General features: G+C 39.1%; 2 protein-coding genes across 3 annotated transcripts in view; both read left to right on the top strand.

Annotated features, from left to right (window-relative positions):
* Window positions 1-23,014, top strand: part of TESK2 (testis associated actin remodelling kinase 2) — a 147,077-nt gene that overhangs the window by 37,894 nt on the left and 86,169 nt on the right. The window lies entirely within an intron of this gene.
* LOC125099156 (60S ribosomal protein L36-like) lies at window positions 2,814-18,740 on the top strand. Its single transcript, XM_047728537.1, is given in 3 exon segments — window positions 2,814-2,840; window positions 18,394-18,664; window positions 18,667-18,740. Coding segments are annotated over 3 exon segments (372 nt in total).

A 23,014-nucleotide genomic window follows, 5' to 3' on the forward strand; every position in this document is an offset into this window, starting at 1 on the left:
CCACAGCGACTACACCATTTTACATCCCCACCAGCAATGCATTAGAGTTCCAATTTTTCCATAGTTTCACCAACACTTGCTGTTTTTCATTTTTTAAAATGTAGCAAACCTAGTGGATGTGAAGTGATATCTCATTGTGGCTTTGATTTGCATTTCTCTAGTGATTAATGATGTTTAGTATCTTTTCTTGTGCTTATTGGCCTTTTATGTATCTTCTTTAGAGAAATGTCTGTTGAAATCTTTTGCCCATATTTTTAAAAGAAATGTAATTCCACTATAGTTAATGTACAGTGTTATGTTATTTTCAGGTATATCATAGTGATTCAGCAGTTCTATACGTTATTCAGTGCTCATGATGATAAGTACTCTTCATTCCCTTCACCTATTTCATCCATCCCCCAGCCCACCTCCCCTTTGGTAACTATCAGTTTGTTCTCTATAGTTGAGTCTGTTTTCTGGCTTGTCTCTTTTTTTTTCTGTTGGTTTGTTTTGTTTCTTAAGTTACACATATGAGTGAAATCATATGGTATTTGTCTTTATCTAACTTATTTTATTTAGCGTTATACCTTCTAGATCCATCTATGTTGTTTCACATGGCAAGATTTCATTCTCTTTAATGGCTGAATAATATTCTGTTGTAGATATATACCACATCTTCTTTATGCATTCATCTAATGATGGACACTTAGGTTGCTTCCATATTTTGGCTATTGTAAATAATGCTTCAGTAAACATAGGAGTGCATATATCTTTTTGAATTAGTGTTTTTGTATTCTTTGGGTGAATACCCAGTAACAGAATTACTGGATCATATGGTAATTCTATTTTATATTTTTTGAGGAATCTCTGTACTGTTTTCTGCAGTGGCTATACCAGTTTGCATTTCCACCAACAGTGCATGAGGGTTCCTTTTTCTTCACATCCTCCCCAGTACTTGTTGTTTCTTGTGTTTTGATTTTAGCCATTCTGATAGTTGTGAGGTGATATTTCACTGTGATTTTGATTTGCATTTCCCTGATGATGAATGATGTTGAGCATGTTTTCATGTGTCTGTTGGCCATTCCTTTACACATATAAAAAAAGATTTTATTTATTTATTTGAGAGAGAGAGAAAGAAAGCCATAAGTGGGTTGGTAGGCAGAGGGAGAAGTAGACTCCCCAATGAGCAGGGAGCCCAACGTGGGACTTGATCCCAGGACTCTGGAATCATGACCTGAGCCGAATGCAGACACTTAACTGTCTGAGCCACTCAGGTGCCCCTGCCCATATTTTTTTTTTTAAAGATTTTTATGTATTTATCTGACAGAGCCAGCATAAGGAAGGGAAGCTGCAGAGGAAGAGGGAAAAACAGGGCCCTCACTGAGCAGGGATCCTGAAGCGGGGTTCGATCCCCAGGAGTCTGGGATTATGACCTGAGCTGAAGGCAGACTCTTAACCAACTGAGCCACCCAGGCACTCCTCCTTCGCCCATTTTTGAATTGGGTTCTGTTTGTATGTATGTATGTGACTTGAAAATATTTTCTCCTATAGGTTGTCTTTTACTTCTCTTGATAGTGTCCCTTGACGTATACAAGTTTTATTTATTTATTTAAGATTTTATTTATTTGTCAGAGAGAGAGAGAGAGAGAGAGAGAGCACAGGCAGGCAGAGTGGCAGAAGAGGCAGAGGGAGAAGCAGGCTCCCTGCTGAGCAAGGAGCCTGATGCGGGACTCGATCTCAGGAGCTGGAATCATGACCTGAGCCGAAGGCAGCCACTTAACTAACTGAGCCCAGGTGTCCCGATGTATACAAGTTTTAAATTCTTTTTGTTAATTAATTTTTAAAAAAAGATTTTATTTACTTATTTGACACACAGAGAGAGATCACAAGCAAGCAGAGAGAGGGGGGGAAGCAGGCTCCCTGCCGAGCAGAGAGCCTGATGCAGGACCCGATCCCAGGACCCTGAGATCATGACCTGAGCTGAAGGCAGAGGCTTAATTCACTGAGCCACCCAGGCGCCCCAAGTTTTAAATTCTGATTAAGTCCAGTTTATCTGTTTTTTTTTCTTGTATTGTCTGTGCTTTTGGTGTGATATCCTAGAAATCATTGCCAAATCCAGTATCATGAAGATTTTTCCCGATGTTTTTTTCTAAGAGTTTTATTTGCTTATTTTTAAAAGATTATTTGTTTATTTGAGAGAGAGAGAATGAGTGAGAGACAAAAAGAACACGAACAGGGGGGTGGGGGGCTGAAGGAGAGGGAGAAGCAGAGTCCCCATTGAGCAGGGAGCCTAGAGCATGATTCCAGGATCATAACCTGAGCCGAAGGCAGAGGCTTAACTAACTCAGCCACCCAGGTGCCCCTTTTCTAAGAGTTTTATAGATTTAGTTCTTTACATTTAGGTCTTTGGTCCATTTAAGTTAAAATTTTTTCCAGTGCAAAAATGTGGTTTTATTAAAGCATGAGGATAGGACCCGTAGGCAAAAGGGCTGCTGCCCCATTTAAGTTAATTTTTGTATGTGGTCTAATGTGAATGGTAAATTTTAAAAAGATTGTATTTTTTATCTGAGAGAGAGAAAGCATGAGTGGGGGGAGCAGAATGAGAGGGAGAGGGACAGGCAGTCTCCCAGCTGAGCGGGCAGCCTGGTAGGGCACTCAATTCCAGGACCCCAAGATCGTGACCTGAGCCGAAGTTAATACTTAACTGACTGAGCCATTCAGGCACCCCAATGGTAATGTGTTTTTAATTTCAAATCCAGTTGTTCGTTACTAATATATTCTGTGAACAAGGACAGTTTTTTTCTTATCTTATTGCTTTAGCTGAGACTTCCGGTATGATATTGAAAAGCAGTAGTGAGAAGGTATGTTGGTACAATTTTCCTAATCTTAACTGGAAAGCTTTGAGTTTCTCACCATTAACCATGATGTTAGCTATAGGTTTTTTATAGATGTTCTTTATCTATAAAGATAAAGTTGAGGAACTTCCCTTCTATTCCTATTTGCTGAGAGTTTTAAAATCATTTTGCCAAATTCCTTTTTTTGCATCTTTTAATATGATCATTTGATTTTTGCTTCTTTTTTTTTTTTTAAGATTTTATTTATTTATTTGTCAGAGAGAGAGAGAGCACAGGCAGACAGAGTGTCAGAGGGAGAAGCAGGATCCTTGCAGAGCAAGGAGCCCGATGCGGGACTCGATCCCAAGACGCCGGGATCACGACCCGAGCCGAAGGCAGCCGCCTAACCAACTGAGCCACCCAGGCGTCCCAGGGATTTTTGCTTCTTTAATCTGTAGAGGTGATGGATTATATTAGTTAGTTTCAGAACGTTGAACCAGTCTGGCAAGACTTTGATAAATCCCACTTGGATATGGTGGTGTATTCTGTTTATGCTTTGTCAGGTTTGATTTGCTAGTATTTTGCATCTCTGTTCATGAGAGATGTTGGTTTGTTGTTTTCTTTTTGTGCAATGTTTTTGCCTGGTTTTGGTATTAGACTAATATTGGTCTCATAGATAAGTTAGGAAGTGTTTCCTCTGCTTCTATTTCTGGATGGGATTGTGGAATATTGGTATAATTTCTTTCTTTAATGTTTGGTAGCATTCACCAGTGAACCTTTTTTGGCTTGGTGCTTTCTGTTTTGGAACATTATTAATTATTTATTAAGTTCCTTAATAGATAAAGAGGTATTCCAACTATTTCTTTTTGTATGAGTTTCGGCAGATTTTTTTTTCCCAAGACTAATTTATTTATTTATTTGTCAGAGAGAGAGAGAGAGAGACAGAGAGCACAAGCAGGCAGAGCGGCAGGCAGAGGCAGAGAGAGAAGCAGGCTCCCCACTGAGCAAGGAGCCCGATGCAGGACTCGATCCCAGGACCCTGGGATCATGACCTGAGCTGAAGGCAGCGGCTTAACTGACTAAGCCACCTAGGTGTCCCAGATTTTGTTTTTTTAAGGAATTGGTCTATTTACTTATTATTTTATTTATTTATTTTTTAAAAGTAAGCTCTACTCACAGTGTCGGGTTTGAACTCAGGGCCCTGAGATCAAGAGTCACATGCTCTACCAACTGAGCTAGTCAGGTGCTCCAGGAATTGGTCTATTTAATTGGGGTTATCAAATTTATAGGTATAGAGTTGTTCATAATATTCCTTTATTAGCTTTTTAAAAAATTTTTTTAGGGGTGCCTAGGTGGCTTAGTCAGTTAAGCCTCTGCCTTTAGCTCAGGACAATATCCCAGGGTCCTGGGATTGAGCACTGCATTGCACTCCCTGCTCAGTGGGGTGTCGTCTACTCCCTCTTCCTCTGCCCCTGCCCCCACTCATGCTTGTGCTGTCTGTCTCTCTCTCTCAGATGAAATTTTTTTTTTTTAAGATTTGATTTATTTATTAGAGAGAGAGTATGTGATGAGTTTGGGGAGTGGTGGAGGGTGAGAGTGAGGGAGAAGCAGGCTCCTACTTTCTCTAGCTTCTGGAATTTTATCCGTACATTAGTTTTTGCCACTATTTCTTATTTTCCATTATATACATTTAAATTTTGAAGTTTCCTCTAGATTTGGCCATATCACAGGTTTTTATGTATTTTTTCCTAAATGTAATTTGGTTTGATTTTCTGTTATTCTAAGGATTATATAAAATGAAGTTTTTAAAAAAATTCCCTTATGGTGAGTTGCTTTTTGGTAATTGTTTGATATTTAATTTGTAATATTAATGCATGATGATCAGAGAAAATGGCCTCTATGATGTCTGTCTTTTGCAGTACACTTAGATTTTGTTTTGACTAATGTGTGGTTATATTTTTTGAATGCTGCAAATATGTTTGAGATACTAATTCTCTGTTTTGTGTATTTGTTTTCATTAAGTTCTGTATGTCTCTATTGGGTCAAGCTTTTCTATTGTGTTATTCCAATGTTCTATGGCCTAAGCTTATTTTGGTCTACTTGATCTATTTCTTAGAAAAAGCTCTATTAATATCACTTAAAGTGTTTACAGATTTCTCTGTGTTACTATCAGTGTGTTACTTATTTCTAGTCCATTTGGTGAGTTAGTTATTAATAGAAACTAAAGATTATTATTGGATTGTACACTATAGATGGATTATATTTTTTATAAATATCAGTTGTCTATTTTTGTCCCACTTTATACTTTTAGCTTTGATTTCTCTGGTACCAATATTGCATGCCTTCTTCCTTTTTGTGTGCATTTGCCTAATGTTCTGGTTACTATTATCTTAGTATATCTTTTCTCATCTCTATTTTTTTTTTTCTTAAGATTTTGTTTTGTTGGGTGCCTGGGTGGCTCAGTGGGCTAGGCCTCTGCTTTTGGCTCAGATCATGATCCCAGAGTCCTGGCATCGAGTCCCCCATTAGGCTCTCTGCTCAGCAGGGGGTCTGCTTCCCTCTCTCTCTGCCTGCCTCTCTGCCTACTTGTGATCTCTCTCTGTCAAATAAATAAATAAAATCTTAAAAAAATTTTTTTTTCGGTTTTATTTGACAGAGAGAGAGAGAACAAGCAGGGGGAGCCGCAGGCAGAGGGAGAGAGAGAAGCAGACTTCCAGCTGAACAGGGAGCCTGATGTAGGGCTCAATCCCAGGACCCTGGAATCAAGACCTGAGCCAAAGGCAGACGCTTAACTGACTGAGCCACCCAGGCACCCCTTTTTCTTTTCTTTTCTTCTTTTTTTCCCCCCCTTTTTCTTTTTTTAAAGAAAGATTTTATTTATTTATTTGAAAGAGTGAGTGAGTGAGAGAAAGAGAGAGAGAGAGCATGAGCAGGGGGAGGGACAGGCAGAGGGAGAGGGACAAGCAGACTCTGCTGCTGAGTAGGGAGCCTGACTTGGGGCTCCATCCTAGAACCCTGGAATCATGACCTGAGCCAAAGGCAGATGCTTAAATGAGTGAGCCACCCAGTTTCCCCTCATCTCTTTTTTTTTCTTTTTTAAAATTTTATTTATTTATTTGACAGAGAGAGAAAGTGAGAGAGGGAACACAAGCAGGAGGAGTGGGAGAGGAAGAAGCAGGGTCCCCACTGAGCCGGGATCCCAATGCGGGACTCCATCCCAGGATCCTGGGATCACGACCTGAGCTGAAGGCAAATGCTTAACAACTAAACCACCCAGGCATTCCTTATCTTTGTTTTTTTAAGCTGCTTCTTTTTTTTTCTTTTCTTTTTTTTTTTTTAAATTTATTTGACAGAGAGAGAGAGCACAAGTAGACAGAGAGGCAGGCACAGAGAGAGAGAGAGAGGGAAGCAGGCTCCCTGCTGAGCAGAGAGCCCAATGCGGGGCTCGATCCCAGGACCCTGAGATCACGACCTGAGCTGAAGGCAGCAGCTTAACCCACTGAGCCACCCAGGCGCCCCTAAGCTGCTTCTTTTTTAAAAGGATTTATTTATTTGAGAGAGAGAGTGTGTGCATGTGAACGGAGTGGGTGGGGGGGGGCAGAGGGAGAGAGAATCTCAAGCAAATTCCCTGCTAAGTGTGGAGCACATGGGGCTTGATCTTACGACCCTAAGATCATGACCTGAGCTGAAATAAAGAGTCACATGCTGTACCAACTGAGCCAGGCAGTCACCCCCTTTTTTCTTTTTCTTTTTTAATTTTCATTTTTTAAAGTTAGCTCTGAGTCCATCGTGGGCCTTGAACTCATGACCCCAAGATCAAAGTTGAATGCTCTATTGAATGAGTTAGCCAGGTGCAATTTCATATCCTATAAAGCAGTTTTTTTTCTTTTTCTTTTTCTTTCTTTCTTTTTTTTTTTTAAGATTTATTTATTTATTTATTTGACAGAGAGAAATCACAAGTAGGCAGAGAGGCAGGCAGAGAGAGAGGAGGAAGCAGGCTCCCTGCTGAGCAGAAAGCCCGATGTGGGGCTTGAACCCAGGACCTGGGATCATGACCTGAGCCGAAGGCAGCGGCTTAACCCACTGAGCCATCCAGGCGCCCCTCTTTTTTTTTTAACAGAATTTTATTTTTATTTATTTATTTATTTATTTATTTATTTATTTATTTATTTAAAGATTTTATTTATCTACTTGACAGAGAGAGATCACAAGCAGACGGAGAGGCAGGCAGAGAGAGAGGGAAGCAGGCTCTCTGCTGAGCAGAGAGCCCGATGCGGGACTCGATCCCAGGACCCCGAGATCATGACCTAAGCCGAAGGCAGCGGCCCAACCCACTGAGCCACCCAGGCGCCCCTTATTTTTTTAAAGATTTTATTTTTTTATTTGACAGAGATCACAAGTAGGCAGAGAGGCACGCAGAGAGAGGAGGAAGCAGGCTCCCCGCGGAGCAGAGAGCCCGATGCGGGGCTCGATCCCAGGACCCCGGGATCGAGCCCGATGCGGGGCTCGATCCCAGGACCCCGGGATCATGACCTGAGCTGGAGGCAGAGGCTTTAACCCACTGAGCCACCCAGGCGCCCCAGTTTTTTTTTCTTTTTATTTATTTATTTATTTATTTATTTATTAAAAGATTTTATTTATTTATTTGACAGAGAGAGATCACAAGTAGATGGAGAGGCAGGCAGAGAGAGAGAGGGAAGCAGGCTTCTTGCTGATCAGAGAGCCCGATGCGGGACTCGATCCCAGGACCCTGAGATCATGACCTGAGCCGAAGGCAGTGGCTTAACCCACTGAGCCACCCAGACGCCCTCTTTTTAAAGATTTATTTATAGGGGCACCTGGGTGGCTCAGTGGGTTAAAGCCTCTGCCTTCAGCTCAGGTCATGATCCCAGGGTCGTGGGATCGAGCCCCACATCGGGCTCTCTGCTCCGCAGGGAGGCTGCTTTCTCCTCTCTCTCTCTGCCTGCCTCTCTGCCTACTTGTGATCTCTGTTTGTCAAATAAATAAAATCTTAAAATATATATATATTTATTTTAAAAAAGATTTATTTATTTAAGAAGGAGAGTGTGAGTCGGGGGGAAGGGGCAGAAGGAGAGGGAGAGAGAGTCCTAAGCAGACTCCATGCTGAGCACAGCGCCCAACTTGGCGCTCAGTCTAACAACCCTGAGATCACAACCTGAGCTGAATCCAAGAGTCAGTGACCTAACTGACTGTGCTCCCCCCAGGTGCCTCCAAAACAGTTTTATATTTAAATTTTTTTGGATCCAAAATTAAATTTTCCCACAGAGAGCCAGAGATTTTAATCTATTTATATTTATTGTGATTTCTTCTATGTTTATATTGAATAAACTCTTAAATGGTAATTTAACGAAGTATAGAATTTAAGACAGAAGCTACTTTACTCAGCACTTTGAAAATACTCCTTTTTTTCTTACTGACTTATTTTTTGTTCTGTACTTTCACTATACTGGTCTTTAAGTGGATTTATTTATATTTATTCTCAGGATGTGGTATACTTTCTCAGTTTAAGAACTCATATTTGTCTTTGGTTCTAGAAAATTGTTTGGTATTATCTTTTAAAATTCTGTTCTTTGTTCTCTCAAGTTTCCATTATATGCATATTGGATTGTCTAATGATATCTTTCTTGTCTCCTAATTTTTCTTTCATATTTTTAATTTCCTTTTCTGCTGTTTTTTGGGAGGGGGAGTTGGTAATTTCCCACTTATTTACCCCTTTTCTTTTGGTTTCTACTCTGACATTGAAACATTCATTGCAATTTTTTATTTCAATTGCTGTATTTTTCTTTTCTAGACTTTCTGTTTGTTTTTCTTAAATGTGCTCCTTTTTTGTTTTCAGTATCTTTTTTGTTTTATTTTGTTTTTTTAAAAGATTTTATTTAGGGGCGCCTGGGTGGCTCAGTGGGTTAATAAGCCTCTGCCTTCGGCTCAGGTCATGATCTCAGGGTCCTGGGATCGAGTCCCACATCGGGCTCTCTGCTTGGCAGGGAGCCTGCTTTCTCCTCTCTCTCTCTCTGTCTGCCTCTCTGCCTACTTGTGATCTCTCTTTGTCAAATAAATAAAATATTAAAAAAAAAAAGATTTTCTTTATTTATTTGAGAGAGAGAGAATGAGAGAGAGAGAGCATGAGAGGAGAGAGGTCAGCGGGAGAAGCAGACTCCCTGCGGAGCAGGGAGTCTGATGTGGGACTCAGTCCAGGGACTCTAGGATCATGACCTGAGACAAAGGCAGTTGCTTAACCAACTGAGCCACCCAGGCGCCCCTGTTTTCAGTATCTTATTATTTTTCTTTGAACATCTAATTTTGTTTAATTTTAATTGAATTTGTTTTTAAAATCACACAGTACAAACTCAGAAGGTATAAAAGATTCTTCAGTGGTGCTCCTGGCTGGCTTAGTTGGTAGAGCATGCAACTCTTGATCTTCACTTGTGAGTTCAAGCCCCATATTGGGCATAGAGATTACTTAAAAAAAAAAAAAAGATTATTCAGTGAAAAATTATCTTGTACTGCCCCGCAGTTTTCCTCCCTGGAGGCAACCAATATTTATACTTTCTTACGTATCCTTCCAGAGGTATTCTCTGCGTAGATAAGCAAATATATGTATGTCTATATGTGTATGTTTGTGTAGGCCAGTGTTTGTGTGTGTATTTCTGTATCAATTATCTATTGTTTTTTTAATTACCTACTCCAAGATAGAAGACCACTAGAATGTAAGTTATTTGAGGGCAGGAATTTTTTTTTTTTCAAGTAAGTTCAATACCCAATGTGAGGCTTGAACTCACAACCATGAGATCAAGAATCACATGCTCTGCTGACTGAACCAGCCAACGGTCCTGAGGACAGGGTTTTTATCTCTTTTTATCTCTGTGCACTGCTAAATCCTTAGTGCCTAGAATTGTTACATACTACTTATTTTTCTCCAAAGTTATCTTCCTTTGATCTTACTAATTTGTGGGACTCCTTTTTTATTTTTATTTTTTAAGTTTTTTTACTTATTTATTTGAGAGAGAAAAAGGGTGTGTAAGCAGGGGGAGGGGCAGAGGGAGAGGTAGAAGCAGGCTCCCCAGTGAGCAGAGAGCCCCATGTGGGACTCAATCCCAGGAATCATGACCCGAGTGAAGGCAGATGCTTAACTGACTGTGCCACCCAGGCACCTTTAGGACTCCTTTGTCTGTGCTGTTAATTATAGATATTTTCCAAGCTTACAGTGTTTTTTAAACTAGCTTGTAATAATTTTTACAGTGTAGAAATAGTCATTTTGTTTTTAACTGTCTTAATCTTTTAATTTCTATCTTTTATTAATTGAGAAATAATACTGTATTTCTATGTTATAAATAATTTTTTTCTAATCACTTTTATGATTTTACTACCTATATTTAAATATTTGATCCCTTTGGAATTCATCATTCAGTTGTACTAGCAACATTTATTATATATTTAATATTTTTCTCATTAATTAGAAATGTTCTCTTTATTCTATACTGAATTTTCCTAAGTATTTTTGTATGTTACTAAGCTTAAATCTATTACCTTGATTTGTCAATTCATATACCAGTACACACTGTTACAATAATTTAATTATTGTAGCTTTATTTTAATATCTAGTTAGTTTAGTTCTCTATCATTATTGTTCCTTTTAAGAATTATTACAATAGTTTAATTACTGCAGCTATATTTATTTTTTTTTTTAAGATTTTATTTATTTATTCAACAGGCAGAGATCACAAGTAGGCAGAGAGGCAGGCAGAGAGAGAAGAAGAGAAGCAGGCTTCTGGCTGAGCAGAGAGCCCGATGTGGGGCTCGATCCCAGGACCCTGGGATCATGACTGGAGCCGAAGGCAGAGGCTCTAACCCACTGAGCCACCCAGGTGCCTCTTGCAGCTTTATTTTAATATCTTATTAGTTTAGTTCTCTACCAGTATTCTTCTGTTTAAGAATTATTGTGGTGTTTCTTATTTTTTATGTGGTTTTTTTTTTTAAAGATTTTTATTTATTTATTTGAGAGAGAATGAGTGAGAGAGAGCATGAGAGAGGAGAAGGTCAGAGGGAGAAGCAGACTCCCCAAGGAGCTGGGAGCCCGATGCAGGACTCGATCCTGGAAGTCCGGGATCATGACCTGAGCGGAAGGCAGTCACTCAACCAACTGAGCCACCCAAGCTCCCTTTTATGTGAGTTTTAGCATCAGTTTGCTGGTTTCCAAAAGCATACTATTGTCATTTTTATTTTTTAATTTTAATTTTAATTTTTATTTTTTTTAAAGATTTTATTTATTTATTTGACAGAGAGAGATCACAAGTTGACGGAGAGGCAGGCAGAGAGAGAGAGAGAGAGAGAGAGGGAAGCAGGCTCCCCGCTGAGCAGAGAGCCCGATGCGGGACTCGATCCCAGGACCCCGAGATCATGACCTGAGCTGAAGGCAGCGGCTTAACCCACTGAGCCACCCAGGCGCCCTATTTTTATTTTCATTTAAAAAATATTTTATTTATTTATTTGACACAGATATATATATATGTATATATATATCACAAGTGGGCAGAGAGGCAGGCAGAGAGAGATGGGGAAGCAGGCTCCCCGCTGAGCAGAGAGCTTGATCCCAGGACCCTGAGTTTATGACCTGAACCGAAGGCAGAGGCTTAACCCACTGAGCCACCCAAACGCCCCTGTTATTTTTATTGAGATTAGAGTGAATTTATAGATTTAGGGAGAATTAATATCTTTATTTTATTGAATCTTTTTATATAAGTACATGGCATATCTTTATGATCTGTTCAAGTTTTTTGTGTTGCTTGGTAGACATTAAAAAATTTTAAAAATATATGTATTTTACACATTTCCTGTGACGTTTATTCTTAGTTTTTTCTCTTTTCTGCTGTAGTTGTTAATTGGAATTCTCCTTCCATTTTATCTTTGTTGTTTAACATATGAAGACTACTAAGTTTTGCATATTGATTTTTGAAGCTGTTAACATACTGAACTTTTTTTTTTTTTAAGATTTTATTTATTTATTTGACAGAGAGAAATCACAAGTAGGCAGAGAGGCAAGCAGAGAGAGAGGAGGAAGCAGGCTCCCTGCCAAGCAGAGAGCCCGATACGGGGCTCGATCCCAGGACCCTGGGATCATGACCTGAGCCGAAGGCAGAGGCTTTAACCCACTGAGCCACCCAGGTGCCCCCATACTGAACTTTTTAATGTTTGTGATAGATTTTCAGTCCAAGCATATACTCATATCAGCTGTGAATGATGGTACATTTATTTATTTCTCATTTTTATACCTCATCTTTTTCTCAGCGAACTGCAATGACTAATACTTCCTAAATTATTAAGTAATAGTTATATTTGTCATCTTCGGCTTGTTCCTGACTCAAATGGGAATGCTTGTAATGTTTCCTCCTAATTAATATGATTTGGAGCCTGAAATAAATATCTTCTTTCTATTGGATCTTTAAAATCTTTTTTTTTGTTTTAAGATTTTTATTCATTTATTTGACAGAGAGAGATTTACAAGCAGGCAGAGAAGCAGGCGGGGGGAGGGGGGGAAGCAGTCTCCCCGTTGAGCAGAGAGCCCGTGTGGGGCTTGATCCCAGGACCCCAAGATCATGACCTGAGCCAAAGGCAGAGGCTTAACCCACTGAGGCACCCAGGCGCTCCAACACTTCTTTTTTAAATAAAGTTTTATTGAAATACATACACACCCATTTGTCAGTGTATGTTTTATGGTTGTCTTTGTGCTATAATGACAGAGTTGAATAATTATGACAGAGACCATATGGCCCTTAAAGTCTAAGGTATTTACTATCTGACTCTTTATAGAAAAAGTTTGCCAACCACTGGTTTGATAAATATAGTGTAGCTAGGATATGGTTAGTTTTTATCTTTGATTACAAAGTACAGATGACTATAGAGTTTTAAAGGTCAAGTTAAATAAAAAGTGTATCAGTAGCAATAAAAGGAAATATTTGACTTCTGGTGTGGAAGATACACATTATATAAGTAACTTAAGGATTTTCAGTTGCCTTAGATAGCAAAAGAAAGACTGATTGATGGATGACTTCGCATTGAGGAATGTGGATTTATGTGGCTTGCTTGTGTTCCTTTAACAGAATTCAGTTTTGCAGTTTAGGACCTTCTGTGGGGTGCCTGGGCGGCTCAGTGGGTTAGGCCTCTGCCTTCGGCTTGGGTCGTGATCTCGGAGTCCTGGGATAGAGCCCCGTGTTGGGCTCTCTGCTCAGCGGGTGGCCTGCTGCCCCCTCCCCCTGCCTGCCTCTCTTTCTACTTGTGATTTCTCTCTCTCTCTGTAAAATAAATAAATAAATCTTAAAAAAAAATTTAGGGCCTTCTGGTCATTCATCCTTAAAAATAGATCTTAGTTATGTTATCTGTTCAATAGATACTATTATTTATTTAGTTCTGAAGCCTGACTTTAGATAAGTAACAAAGACTATTGGGTTATATTTTATGAAGGATGTAAAACCATGGCTAGCAAAGTCCTCATGATCTTTATTTTATACTGTGTGGGCCAGTAGCCCCATGAATTACAATTAGAATAGTTTGTTGTTTTCTTTCTTTTTTTTTTTTTTTAAGATTTTATTTACTTATTTGACAGACAGGGATCACAAGTAGGCAGAGAGGGAGGGGGAAGCAGTCTCCCCACTGAGCAGAGAGCTTGATGCGGGGCTCGATCCCAGGACCCCTAGACTATGACCTGAGCCGAAGGCAGAGGCTTAACCCACTGAGCCATCCAGGTGCCCCATTTTGTTGTTTTCTTTACTAAAAATTATTCTTAAAAATTATCTCATCTTAAGAGTCTTATTTAGTTGTATAGCTATAAAAATAATCTTTTGAGCAGTTGATTTGGAAGGAACTTGGGCTCTTTAGATTGTGACTGTCAGAGGTATAGCACATTTCTTAAATTAACCAACCTGATAATTTCATTGGTTAAACTTGGGCTGTCTTTATGAATTTTAAGTCTCTTAGGACCTCAAAAAAAGGTTAAACTGTTTTTAGGTAACATGTATTTTAGGTTACAAATGTGTCATTGTTCTACAGTTACCATGATAGAACTAGAAGGTTTTGTATATAAAGTTCCCTTTTAATATCTATATGATTATTGATTATGAGGAGAGAAAAGAGAGAGAAGCTGGTACTTTTTGTATTCTGGGAAAGGTATGTATAGAAGGAAATCTAAGTTCATTAGAAGTGAAGCTTAGTTTTTTCTTTTTTCCTCATACTATATGTTTGAGGATATACATAAATACTTTTAAAATGCACATAAATGATTGGTTTTATAATAATTTCAGAAATGGATTATTCAAACCCTCAACACAAAGAAACCTTCTCTTTTAGGTCTATTCAGCTTCTGTATTTCACAAGAATGTGTTTGTTTTTTAAGGCTAATGATGAGTTTAGCTAATTTGCTGTTAGGAAATAATTAAGGCAGATGGCCTAGGGCAATGGTTCTCAACTGGGGGCAGCTTTGCCCCTTAAGTGGTATTTGACAGTGTCTGGAGTTATTTTTGGTTGTCACAATTAGGCAGGGGGTGTTACTGGTATATAGTGGGTAGGGGCCAGGGTTGACAGAAAATATTATGTAATACACAGGACAGTGCTCTGCAACAAAGAATTATCTGGCCTTACATGTCAGGAGTGCTGAGGTTGTAAAACCATGGCCTAAAAGTGTTAGAGAAGATGAAAGCGTTCTTTAACCTCTTTTCTGAATTCAGTGAGAATATACTTTTAGAAACAAAATAGGTTGGATTTGCATTTATAATAATTTGTGAGCTTCAAATATTTACCTTTGGTTATTAAGCTTTACTTTTTCATTAAAAAAAAACCATGAAATACAGATTAGGATAAATTTCATCGTTTCTAGGAAAATGACTTAGAATATTTTGTATGTTACTGAAATCTATTTAGGAAAGGACTGAAACATGTGTCAGTGGAGATGACATTAGTATTTTTATGTTCATTTGTAAAGTAAGAGAGAAAAATGTAAAACCAAATGGCATAGTCGTCCCAGTCTGTCATCCTCTGGTAAGTGGAAAATCTGTCCAGCTCCATTATAGCAGTGATTGACAACCTATTTAATGTTTCCAATTAAGAAGTGCTTCTGTTGAGATACAATAGAAGGTTCTTACTTTCTTGATGTCCTTGTTTGGGAGTATGATCGGAAGGAGACTTTCCAGGAAGATGGTTCTTCCAGTGTCTTGAGGTAACTAACCTTTTATTACCCCATGATATAACTCCGTATTTTAGTATGTATTGTGAAAACTGTAAAACCTGGAATCCTATTCCAGGACAAAGTATCAGTGTGGCTTTTTTTTTCTTTTTAATAATAGCTTTACTGAGAAATAATTTATAATCTATAAAATTTTCCTCTTAAAAATATACTGTTCAGGGGCAGCTGGGTGGCTCAGTGGGTTAAGCCTCTGCCTTTGGCTCCGGTCATGATCTCAGGGTCCTTGGATGGAGTCCCGTGTTGGGCTCTCTGCTTGGTGGGGAGCCTGCTTCCCCCCCGCCACCCCATACCTGCCTCTCTGCCTACTTTTGATCTCTCTCAAATGAATAAATAAAATCTTAAAAAATATGTTATAAAAATATACAATTCAATGTTTTTTAGTATATTTATAAGGTTGTGCAGCCATTACCACTAATTTAAAATTTTTTTTATGATCCTAAAAAGAAAACCTGTACCCATTATTAGTCATTTCCCATTTCTCCCTTCTCCCAGCTCTTGGCAACCACTATTATACTTACTGTCTCTATGGGGTTGCCTATTCTGGACATTTCATATAAATAGCATCATACAATCTATAGCCTTTATGACTGATTTCTTTTACTTAGCATACTGTTTTCAACATTGATCCATATTATGGTGTGTATCAGCACTTCATTCCTTTTTATGGCCCAGTAATATTCCAGTATATGGATAATACCACATTTGTCTTGTATCCTGTAACCTTGTCAAACTCTCTTATTATTATTATTTTTTAAAGATTTATTTATTTGTCAGAGAGAGAGAAGGGGAGAGAGAGAGCACAAATGGGGGAATGGCAGGCAGAAGGAGAAGCAGGTTCTCCACTGAGCAAGGAGGCTGATGTGGAACTTGATCCCAGGACTGTGATCGTGACCTGAACCAAAGGCGGATGCTTAACCAACTGAGCCACCCAGGTGTCCCTATTTTTTAGAATTCTCTGTATATAAGATCATGTTACCTGCTCATCATAAATCCTGACTGTATAACATTTGCCCATACCTAGCCCTTGCAGTCTGAGTTACATACCCATTGTCTTCACAGAAACCTCTGTTACGTTTATCATATTCTGTTGAAATTATCTGTTTAATGTGTCTGTCACCCATATAACTTTAAGCTCCATGAGGACAGGAACCGTGCCTTATTTATTTTTGTTTCTCTAGGATACAGGACTGTGTTCCACGTAGAGTAGGCATCCGTCCATCCATTTATTATATTGTAGTTCTTTTATATGCTAGGCACTATGCTGAGTGCAGAGATATGGTAATGATTAAGATTTATTATTCTCGCCCTTAACATAATTTATAATCTAATGGTAAATATTTATATTAAATATTTACAAGGGCAAATGCAACACAAAGGGAAGCATAGAATATTAGTTACCTATTACTGCATGGCAATATTACTATGAATGCAGCAGTTGAAAGGAACATGTATTTACTACATTTGTTTCTGTTGTTCAGGAGTCCAGGCATGACTCATAAAGCTGCAGTCAAGGTGTCGGCTTGGGCGGGGTTCCTAGCTGGCTCTGTTGGAAGAGTATGTGACTCTGATCTCAGGGTTATGAGTTCAGGTCCCATACTGGATATAAAGATTACTTAAATAAATAAAAGGAAACTTAGAAAAATATAAAGGTGTCAGCTGGAGCTTGGGCTCAAGTGGGGTAGGATCTGCTCTGTGACTGAAGGTAGCATCCAAATCCTTGTGGTCTGTTGAACTGAGGGCTTCAGCTTGATAGGCTTCATAGGGCAGCTTGAGTCTTTGAAGCTAGAACGTGAGGCTTCTAATGAGATGAGTTACATCTTTTCTTTCTTTCTTTCTTTCTTTTTTTTTTAAAGATTTTATTTATTTATTTGACAGAGAGATCACAAGTAGGCAGAGAGAGAGGAAGGGAAGCAGGCTCCCGCTGTGCAGAGAGCCCGATGTGGGGCTCGATCCCAGTACCCTGGGATCATGACCTGAGCCGGAGGCAGCGGCTTAACCCACTGAGCCACCCAGGCGCCCCTCTTTCTTTTTCTTTTTTTTTTTTTTTGAGAGAGAGAGTGCACACTCCTGTGGGGGGAGGGGCAAGGAGAGAAGTTTCAGAAAGATTTTATTTATTTATTTATTTATTTGAGGAGGGGCAAAAGGGGAGATAGAATCTTTAGCAGACTTCACGCTGAGCGCCAAGCGGATGTGGGACTTGATCTCATAACCCAGAGACCATGACTTGAGCTGAAATCAAGAGTCTGACACTTAACTGACGGAGCCACCTCGATGTCTCTATGTGATTTCATTTTTGATGATTTCATTTTCATTTTAGATGCCTTCTTATCATTATCGTATTTTTCATAGCATGATCGTCTGTTCCCTCCTTTGTGTCTCCTATATAACCTATAGTTTTTATCAGAGCAATGATTTTTATGACTTTTTATGTTTGTTTTTTTTTTAACACGTTCGCCTTTCTCTGTTAGGTCAAACCTCCCTTTGTTTTTCATCTTTCTGTCTTTAGTACTTAGCATAGACTCTGCCATGTAGAGGGTACTTGCTAAATATTTGTTGCATGAGAAAAAAACCTCATATATATGTTTAAGAATGTATTAACATATTTAATGTTAATGCATTAAGCACCTGGGTGGCTCGGTGGGTTAAGCCTCTGCCTTCGGCTCAGGTCATGATCTTAGGGTCCTGGGATCGAGGCCCACATTGGGCTCTCTGCTCAGTGGGGAGCCTGCTTCCCTCTCTCTCTCTCTCTCTCTGCCTGCCTCTCTGCCTACTTGTGATCTCTCTCTCTTTCTCTCTCTCTGTCAAATAAATAAATAAAATCTTAAAAAAAAAAGAATGTATAGAATTTGCTAATATTTTGTACACCTGAAACTTACATAACAGTGTATGTCAATTATATTTCAGTATAAAAAAAGAATTAAAAAAAGAGAGAATGCATTGAAAGGCAACATAAGAGAGAGAGAGAGACTCTGGAACTAGACTGCCTCTGTTTGAATTTTGACTCTACCACTTACAAGCTTTCTGACCTTGGGCAAGTTACTTGACTTCTGTGCCTCAGTTTCCTCATCTGCAAAATGGAGATAGTGATAGTACCTACCTTATGGGGTTGTTGAGAGGATGTAATGAGCTAGTATATATAAAATACTAGAATAATGTCTAGCATATAATATATCCTATATAAGGGCTAGTTATTATTATTTCTGTCACATATGCAGTTAAGATTTTGAGTTCTTTGTGCTAAGTACTGTGTTAAGAACTTGTATATATTATCTTTTTAAATTACCACAATAATCTTATAAGTGGTTACACTTCTATTCTATAAATGAGGGAACCGCTTCTACTGTGGGATCGATTAAGAAGCAGCAGCCATGGCTCAGTTGCTATACAACTGTGAACTTGGGACTCAGCAAGGGCCACAAGGTGACTAAGAACATGAGCAGGCCAAGACACAGCCTCCCCTGTGGGCACTTCCCTAAGCACACCAAGTTCCTGCAGGGCATGATCCGAGAGGTGTGTGGCTTCACCTCATATGAGTGTTGTGGCATGGAGCTTCTCAGGGTCTCCAAGGACAAGCGTGTCCTCTAGTTCATCAAGAAAAGAGTGCCAAGAGGAAGAGAGGGGAGCTGAGCAACCTACTGGGAGCCGTGAGGAAAGTGGCAGCCAAAAAAGATTGAACCCCACCCCTAGAGGGGTAATAGAGCTTTTGGAACTTGAAAAACAAAGAAAGGAAAGAAAGGAAAGAATAAGGAAAGAAACTGAGGTCCAAAAATATTTAGTGTTTTGCCAATAGGTAAATGGTACAGCTAGGATATGAATTCCTAGCTGTGTAGTTGATGAATGGAATATTGTACCTACTTTTGATAATTTTAGAAAAATTTTAAAGATTATTATTTTTTAAGATATTGTTTAAGATTTTATTTATTTATTTTAGAGAGAGAGAGAGTTAGCAGGGGAGAGACAGAGAAAGAGGGAGAAAATCTCAAGCAGATTCCCTGTTGAGCGCAGAGCCCTACAGAGGACTCAATCCCATGATCCTGAGATTGTGACCCCAGCCAAAGCCGAGATTGGGACACTCAACTGACTGAACCACCCCAGCGCCTGAAAGATTATTTTTATGAATTTTTGCATATTTATACTAATTTATACTATATTTCTAGGATACAATTATGTGTGTATACCTGATTCAGTTTGTGTTTTAAGTATACAACTAGTTATGTAAGATAGAGGCTTAAGTTCCTACTTTCTCCTCTGTTATAAATTGATAGCACCATGTCTGGAAGTGCTAAGCTATAAGAAACAGTAAACTTATAAACTAAAAGAGCCAGATATCTGCCATCTGCTTGGGTACTGAAAAATTGATTTATTCACATTCATGGTTATACATTTATTATTTAGTGCACATGGAGTTGTCATGCAAACTCTATATCTGTAGCAGTATTAACAGTTGTGCTATAAAGAAGGTAAAGTGTAACTATAGGAAACAAACTGAGGGTTGCTGGAGGGGAGGTGGATGTGGAGCGATGGAGTAACTGGGTAATAATGGGCATTAAGGAGGGCTCTTAATGTAATGAGCACTGGGTGTTATGTGCAATTGATGAATCATTAAACTCTACCTCTGAAACTAATAATACACTGTATGCTAGTTAATTGATTTTTTAAAAAAGAGTTTATTTATCAGAGAGAGAGAGCGAGCATGTGCACAAGTAGGGGTAGGAGCAGGGGGAAAGGGAGAAGGAGACTTCTTGACTCCAGCGTGGGACTGGATCCCAGGACTCCGAGATGATGACCCGAGCCAAAGGCAGATGCTTAACTGACTGAGCCACCCAGGCACCCCTAGTTAATTGATTTTAAATAATAATAAAAAAATAGTAAGGGGAATATTTTAGTATGTGAATGTTATTTTGTTGTAATATATTTAATTTTTGTGCTTGGTACTCTGGTAGTTCTGTCTCCTTTATCTGAGAAAGAAGATACTGGGTCTTAAAATGCTGGTGTTGCTTCAACAGTCTTATTGCCCTAACGGCCTATCATTTTTTAGCTTCTCAAACTACAACTTGTGACATTTGCAAGACAGTGAATCATTTTTCTTTTAAATGTGATCATTGTTGCAGCCTGAATCTACAAATACTCCAGAATTTTTTTTTCAATTCTCTATTTTTTATTTCATGGTTGTGTTTGTGCTTTTCTATCTACCTCTCTGTGACCTCACTGTAAAAAGTGTTTTCATCAACACTTCGTATGATCCTGTTCTAAAAAGATGTAGTGACTGGGGGCACCTGGGTGGCTCAGTGGATTAAACCTCTGCTTTCAGCTCAGGTCCTGGTCTTGGGGTCCTGAGATCGGCTCTCTGCTCAGCGGGGAGCCTGCTTCCCCGCCCCCCTCTCTGCGTGCCTCTCTGCCTACTTGTGATCTCTGTCTAAGAAATAAATAAAATCTTAAAAAAAAGATGTAATGACTGTATGTTTTAATAGTCATTGTATCAGAGAAGAGTTAGATCTATAGTCTTGGAGGTGTATGTAAGGCAGCTTTTGCAAGATGACTAGAGCCAGACGGTGAGGATGATGTGAGGTAGTGTGTGTTCTGAGAGTGAAGGTTAGGAGAAAGCCCATTAGGCATATCTGAAGTACCAGCTTTTAGTGTTATTGCTCTGACTGAGATGTCAGTTTATACCAAGGCTATTTTGAGGAACAAAGTAATGAGTTCTGGGAGGAAGCTGAACTACCCCTAACTCTAAAACACCAATGAGCAAGATGTGTGTTTATGTGCGTGTCTGGCTGTCCATATTTGTCCCCTCATATCAGACCAGTCATTTCAGAATTAAATTGCTCCACAGAGTCAAAAAATTAAGGGAAATTTCAATATCAAGAATAAGATTGGGGTGCCTGGGTGGCTCAGTGGGTTAAGCCTCTGCCTTCAGCTCAAGTCATGATCTCAGGGTCCTGGGATCGAGCCCCACATCAGGCTCTCTGCTCAGCGGGGAGTCTGTGTCTCCCCCTGCCCCTCCCACTGCTCATGCTTGCACTCTCTCTCTCAAAAATAAATAAATAAATAAATACATCTTTTTAAAAAGGAATAAAATTGGGATGCCTGGGTGGCTCAGTCAGTTAAGTGTCCAACTCTTGATTTCAGCTCAGGTCTTGATCTCAGGGTCACGAGTGTAAGCCCCACGTTGGGCTACTAAAAAAAAAAATGAGATCAAGGAAGATCAAATATAGAGAAAACTTCTTTGTACAGTATTACTCTGGCATGAAAGCAGTGTTATATAGGAATTTAGCATGTTTTTAACCATCAAGATATTTTCAGTGTCAGAAAGAATCAAGGAAAAGAGTATGGATAGAGACACTAAAGCAGCAAGGCTTGAACCTTAACTACCTTTGTTTGTGGAGGGTGTGAAGAAGGAAAAGAGACAAGTAGCGGTCAGAGATAGGCTCCTAAAGATCAGGGAATGTGACAGATCCACCAAACATAAATTCCAAGGGGCGGGCACCGTATTACAGAGATGTATAAAAGAGAGTATAAAGAGGAAAACAAACTTCCTCCCCACCCTCCACCACCCTTTTTGAAGGAGTTTAGCATGGAAAAGTATGGGAGAAAGAGGATGATAGCAGTCCAGTGCTGCTTTGGGCTTTGCACCTTGATAATGGTCTTTGTTGCATATCCTTATTGTCTGTCAAAACTACTTCTTGCTCAATTTCCTATTGTTTTCCTTGTTGCATTTATCTGGTTCTGCAACCTCTTTGAGGTACAGGGGATTTCAGAGAGGGAGCTCTTCTGGGGAGGTTCAGTGTTTGGTGTGTGTGGGGAAATGATGGTATTTTAAAGGAGACTCTGTATTTCTATAATATGTATACTGAAGGTTCACATACAGCAGTGTATGGCTGTAACCTTTGGCCATGTTCAATTTAATATTTCCTCTAGAGCTGGTGTGGAAAGTTGGTCTAATTAGTGATGAATTTTGTAGATGTCTCAGTGGCCTGGTGACATCAAGTAATAATTTATCAGGTAGCAAATTTTACTGTGTTCATTCTGTTGCACAGAAATACCTGCTAAGGTCCTTCACTTTAATTGATAATTCAGTTGGGAAAACAAAAACTAGAAGCACACAAGTTGCATGTATAACTTCTATTCACTCATCTCATAGAAGTATTTCTGTAAACATATATATGAAAGCATATGAAAGATACTACAAAAAGTTTATTCTAGTGTATCATTTTGCAGCAAGGAGAGTGAGAGGGTTGGTTGCTTTCCCTTTGTGATCACATAGCACTCTGCTGATATTTCTGTTTTAGCATGTGATAAACATTGTAGTCATTTGTTATCTTAGTCATTCATTTATTTACTCAGCACATATTTAATGCTCATTAGGTATATGACATTGAGCTAGGTGCTAGGGACAGAGGAATAAAATCCTGCCCTAAAAGAGCTCTTTGCTTAGGGTAGAAGACAGGAAATATATTTAAAACACAGTATTTGCTAAAATGAGCTTTAGCAAGAGCCTGAAATTGCTTAAGACATATTTGCTAATTGTGTGAAAGTATGCATAGGGTACCAAGGGTGATAATACTGGGCACCAGTATAAACGTTTGAAGGGTTAGAGTCTTCCTACAGGAGGTCACCCTTGACTTTTCCTGAAGAATAAAATACAGCTTGTCTGGTGTACAAGTAAGGGAAAGGACATTTCAAGCAGTAGGAAAAGTATGTGTGGAGGCACAGAGGGATATTCTAGGAATGGTGAGAAATTTGCTTTGATTCAAGCCTGCTGGATGCATGTAAAGGAATGACAAGACTGATGAGTCTAGAGGGATAGGCAGGGGCCAGAAAATAATTTTTTTTTTTTAAATCCAGAATCACAGAAAATATGTTTCATTTCATTTCTTTTCTTTTCTTTCTTTTTCTTTTTCTTTTTTTTTAAGATATGTTTCCTTATTAGTTTTTTTTTTAATTCCCA

The sequence above is a fragment of the Lutra lutra genome, chromosome 4, assembly GCF_902655055.1.
Source record: "Lutra lutra chromosome 4, mLutLut1.2, whole genome shotgun sequence".
Lineage (NCBI taxonomy): Eukaryota > Metazoa > Chordata > Mammalia > Carnivora > Mustelidae > Lutra > Lutra lutra.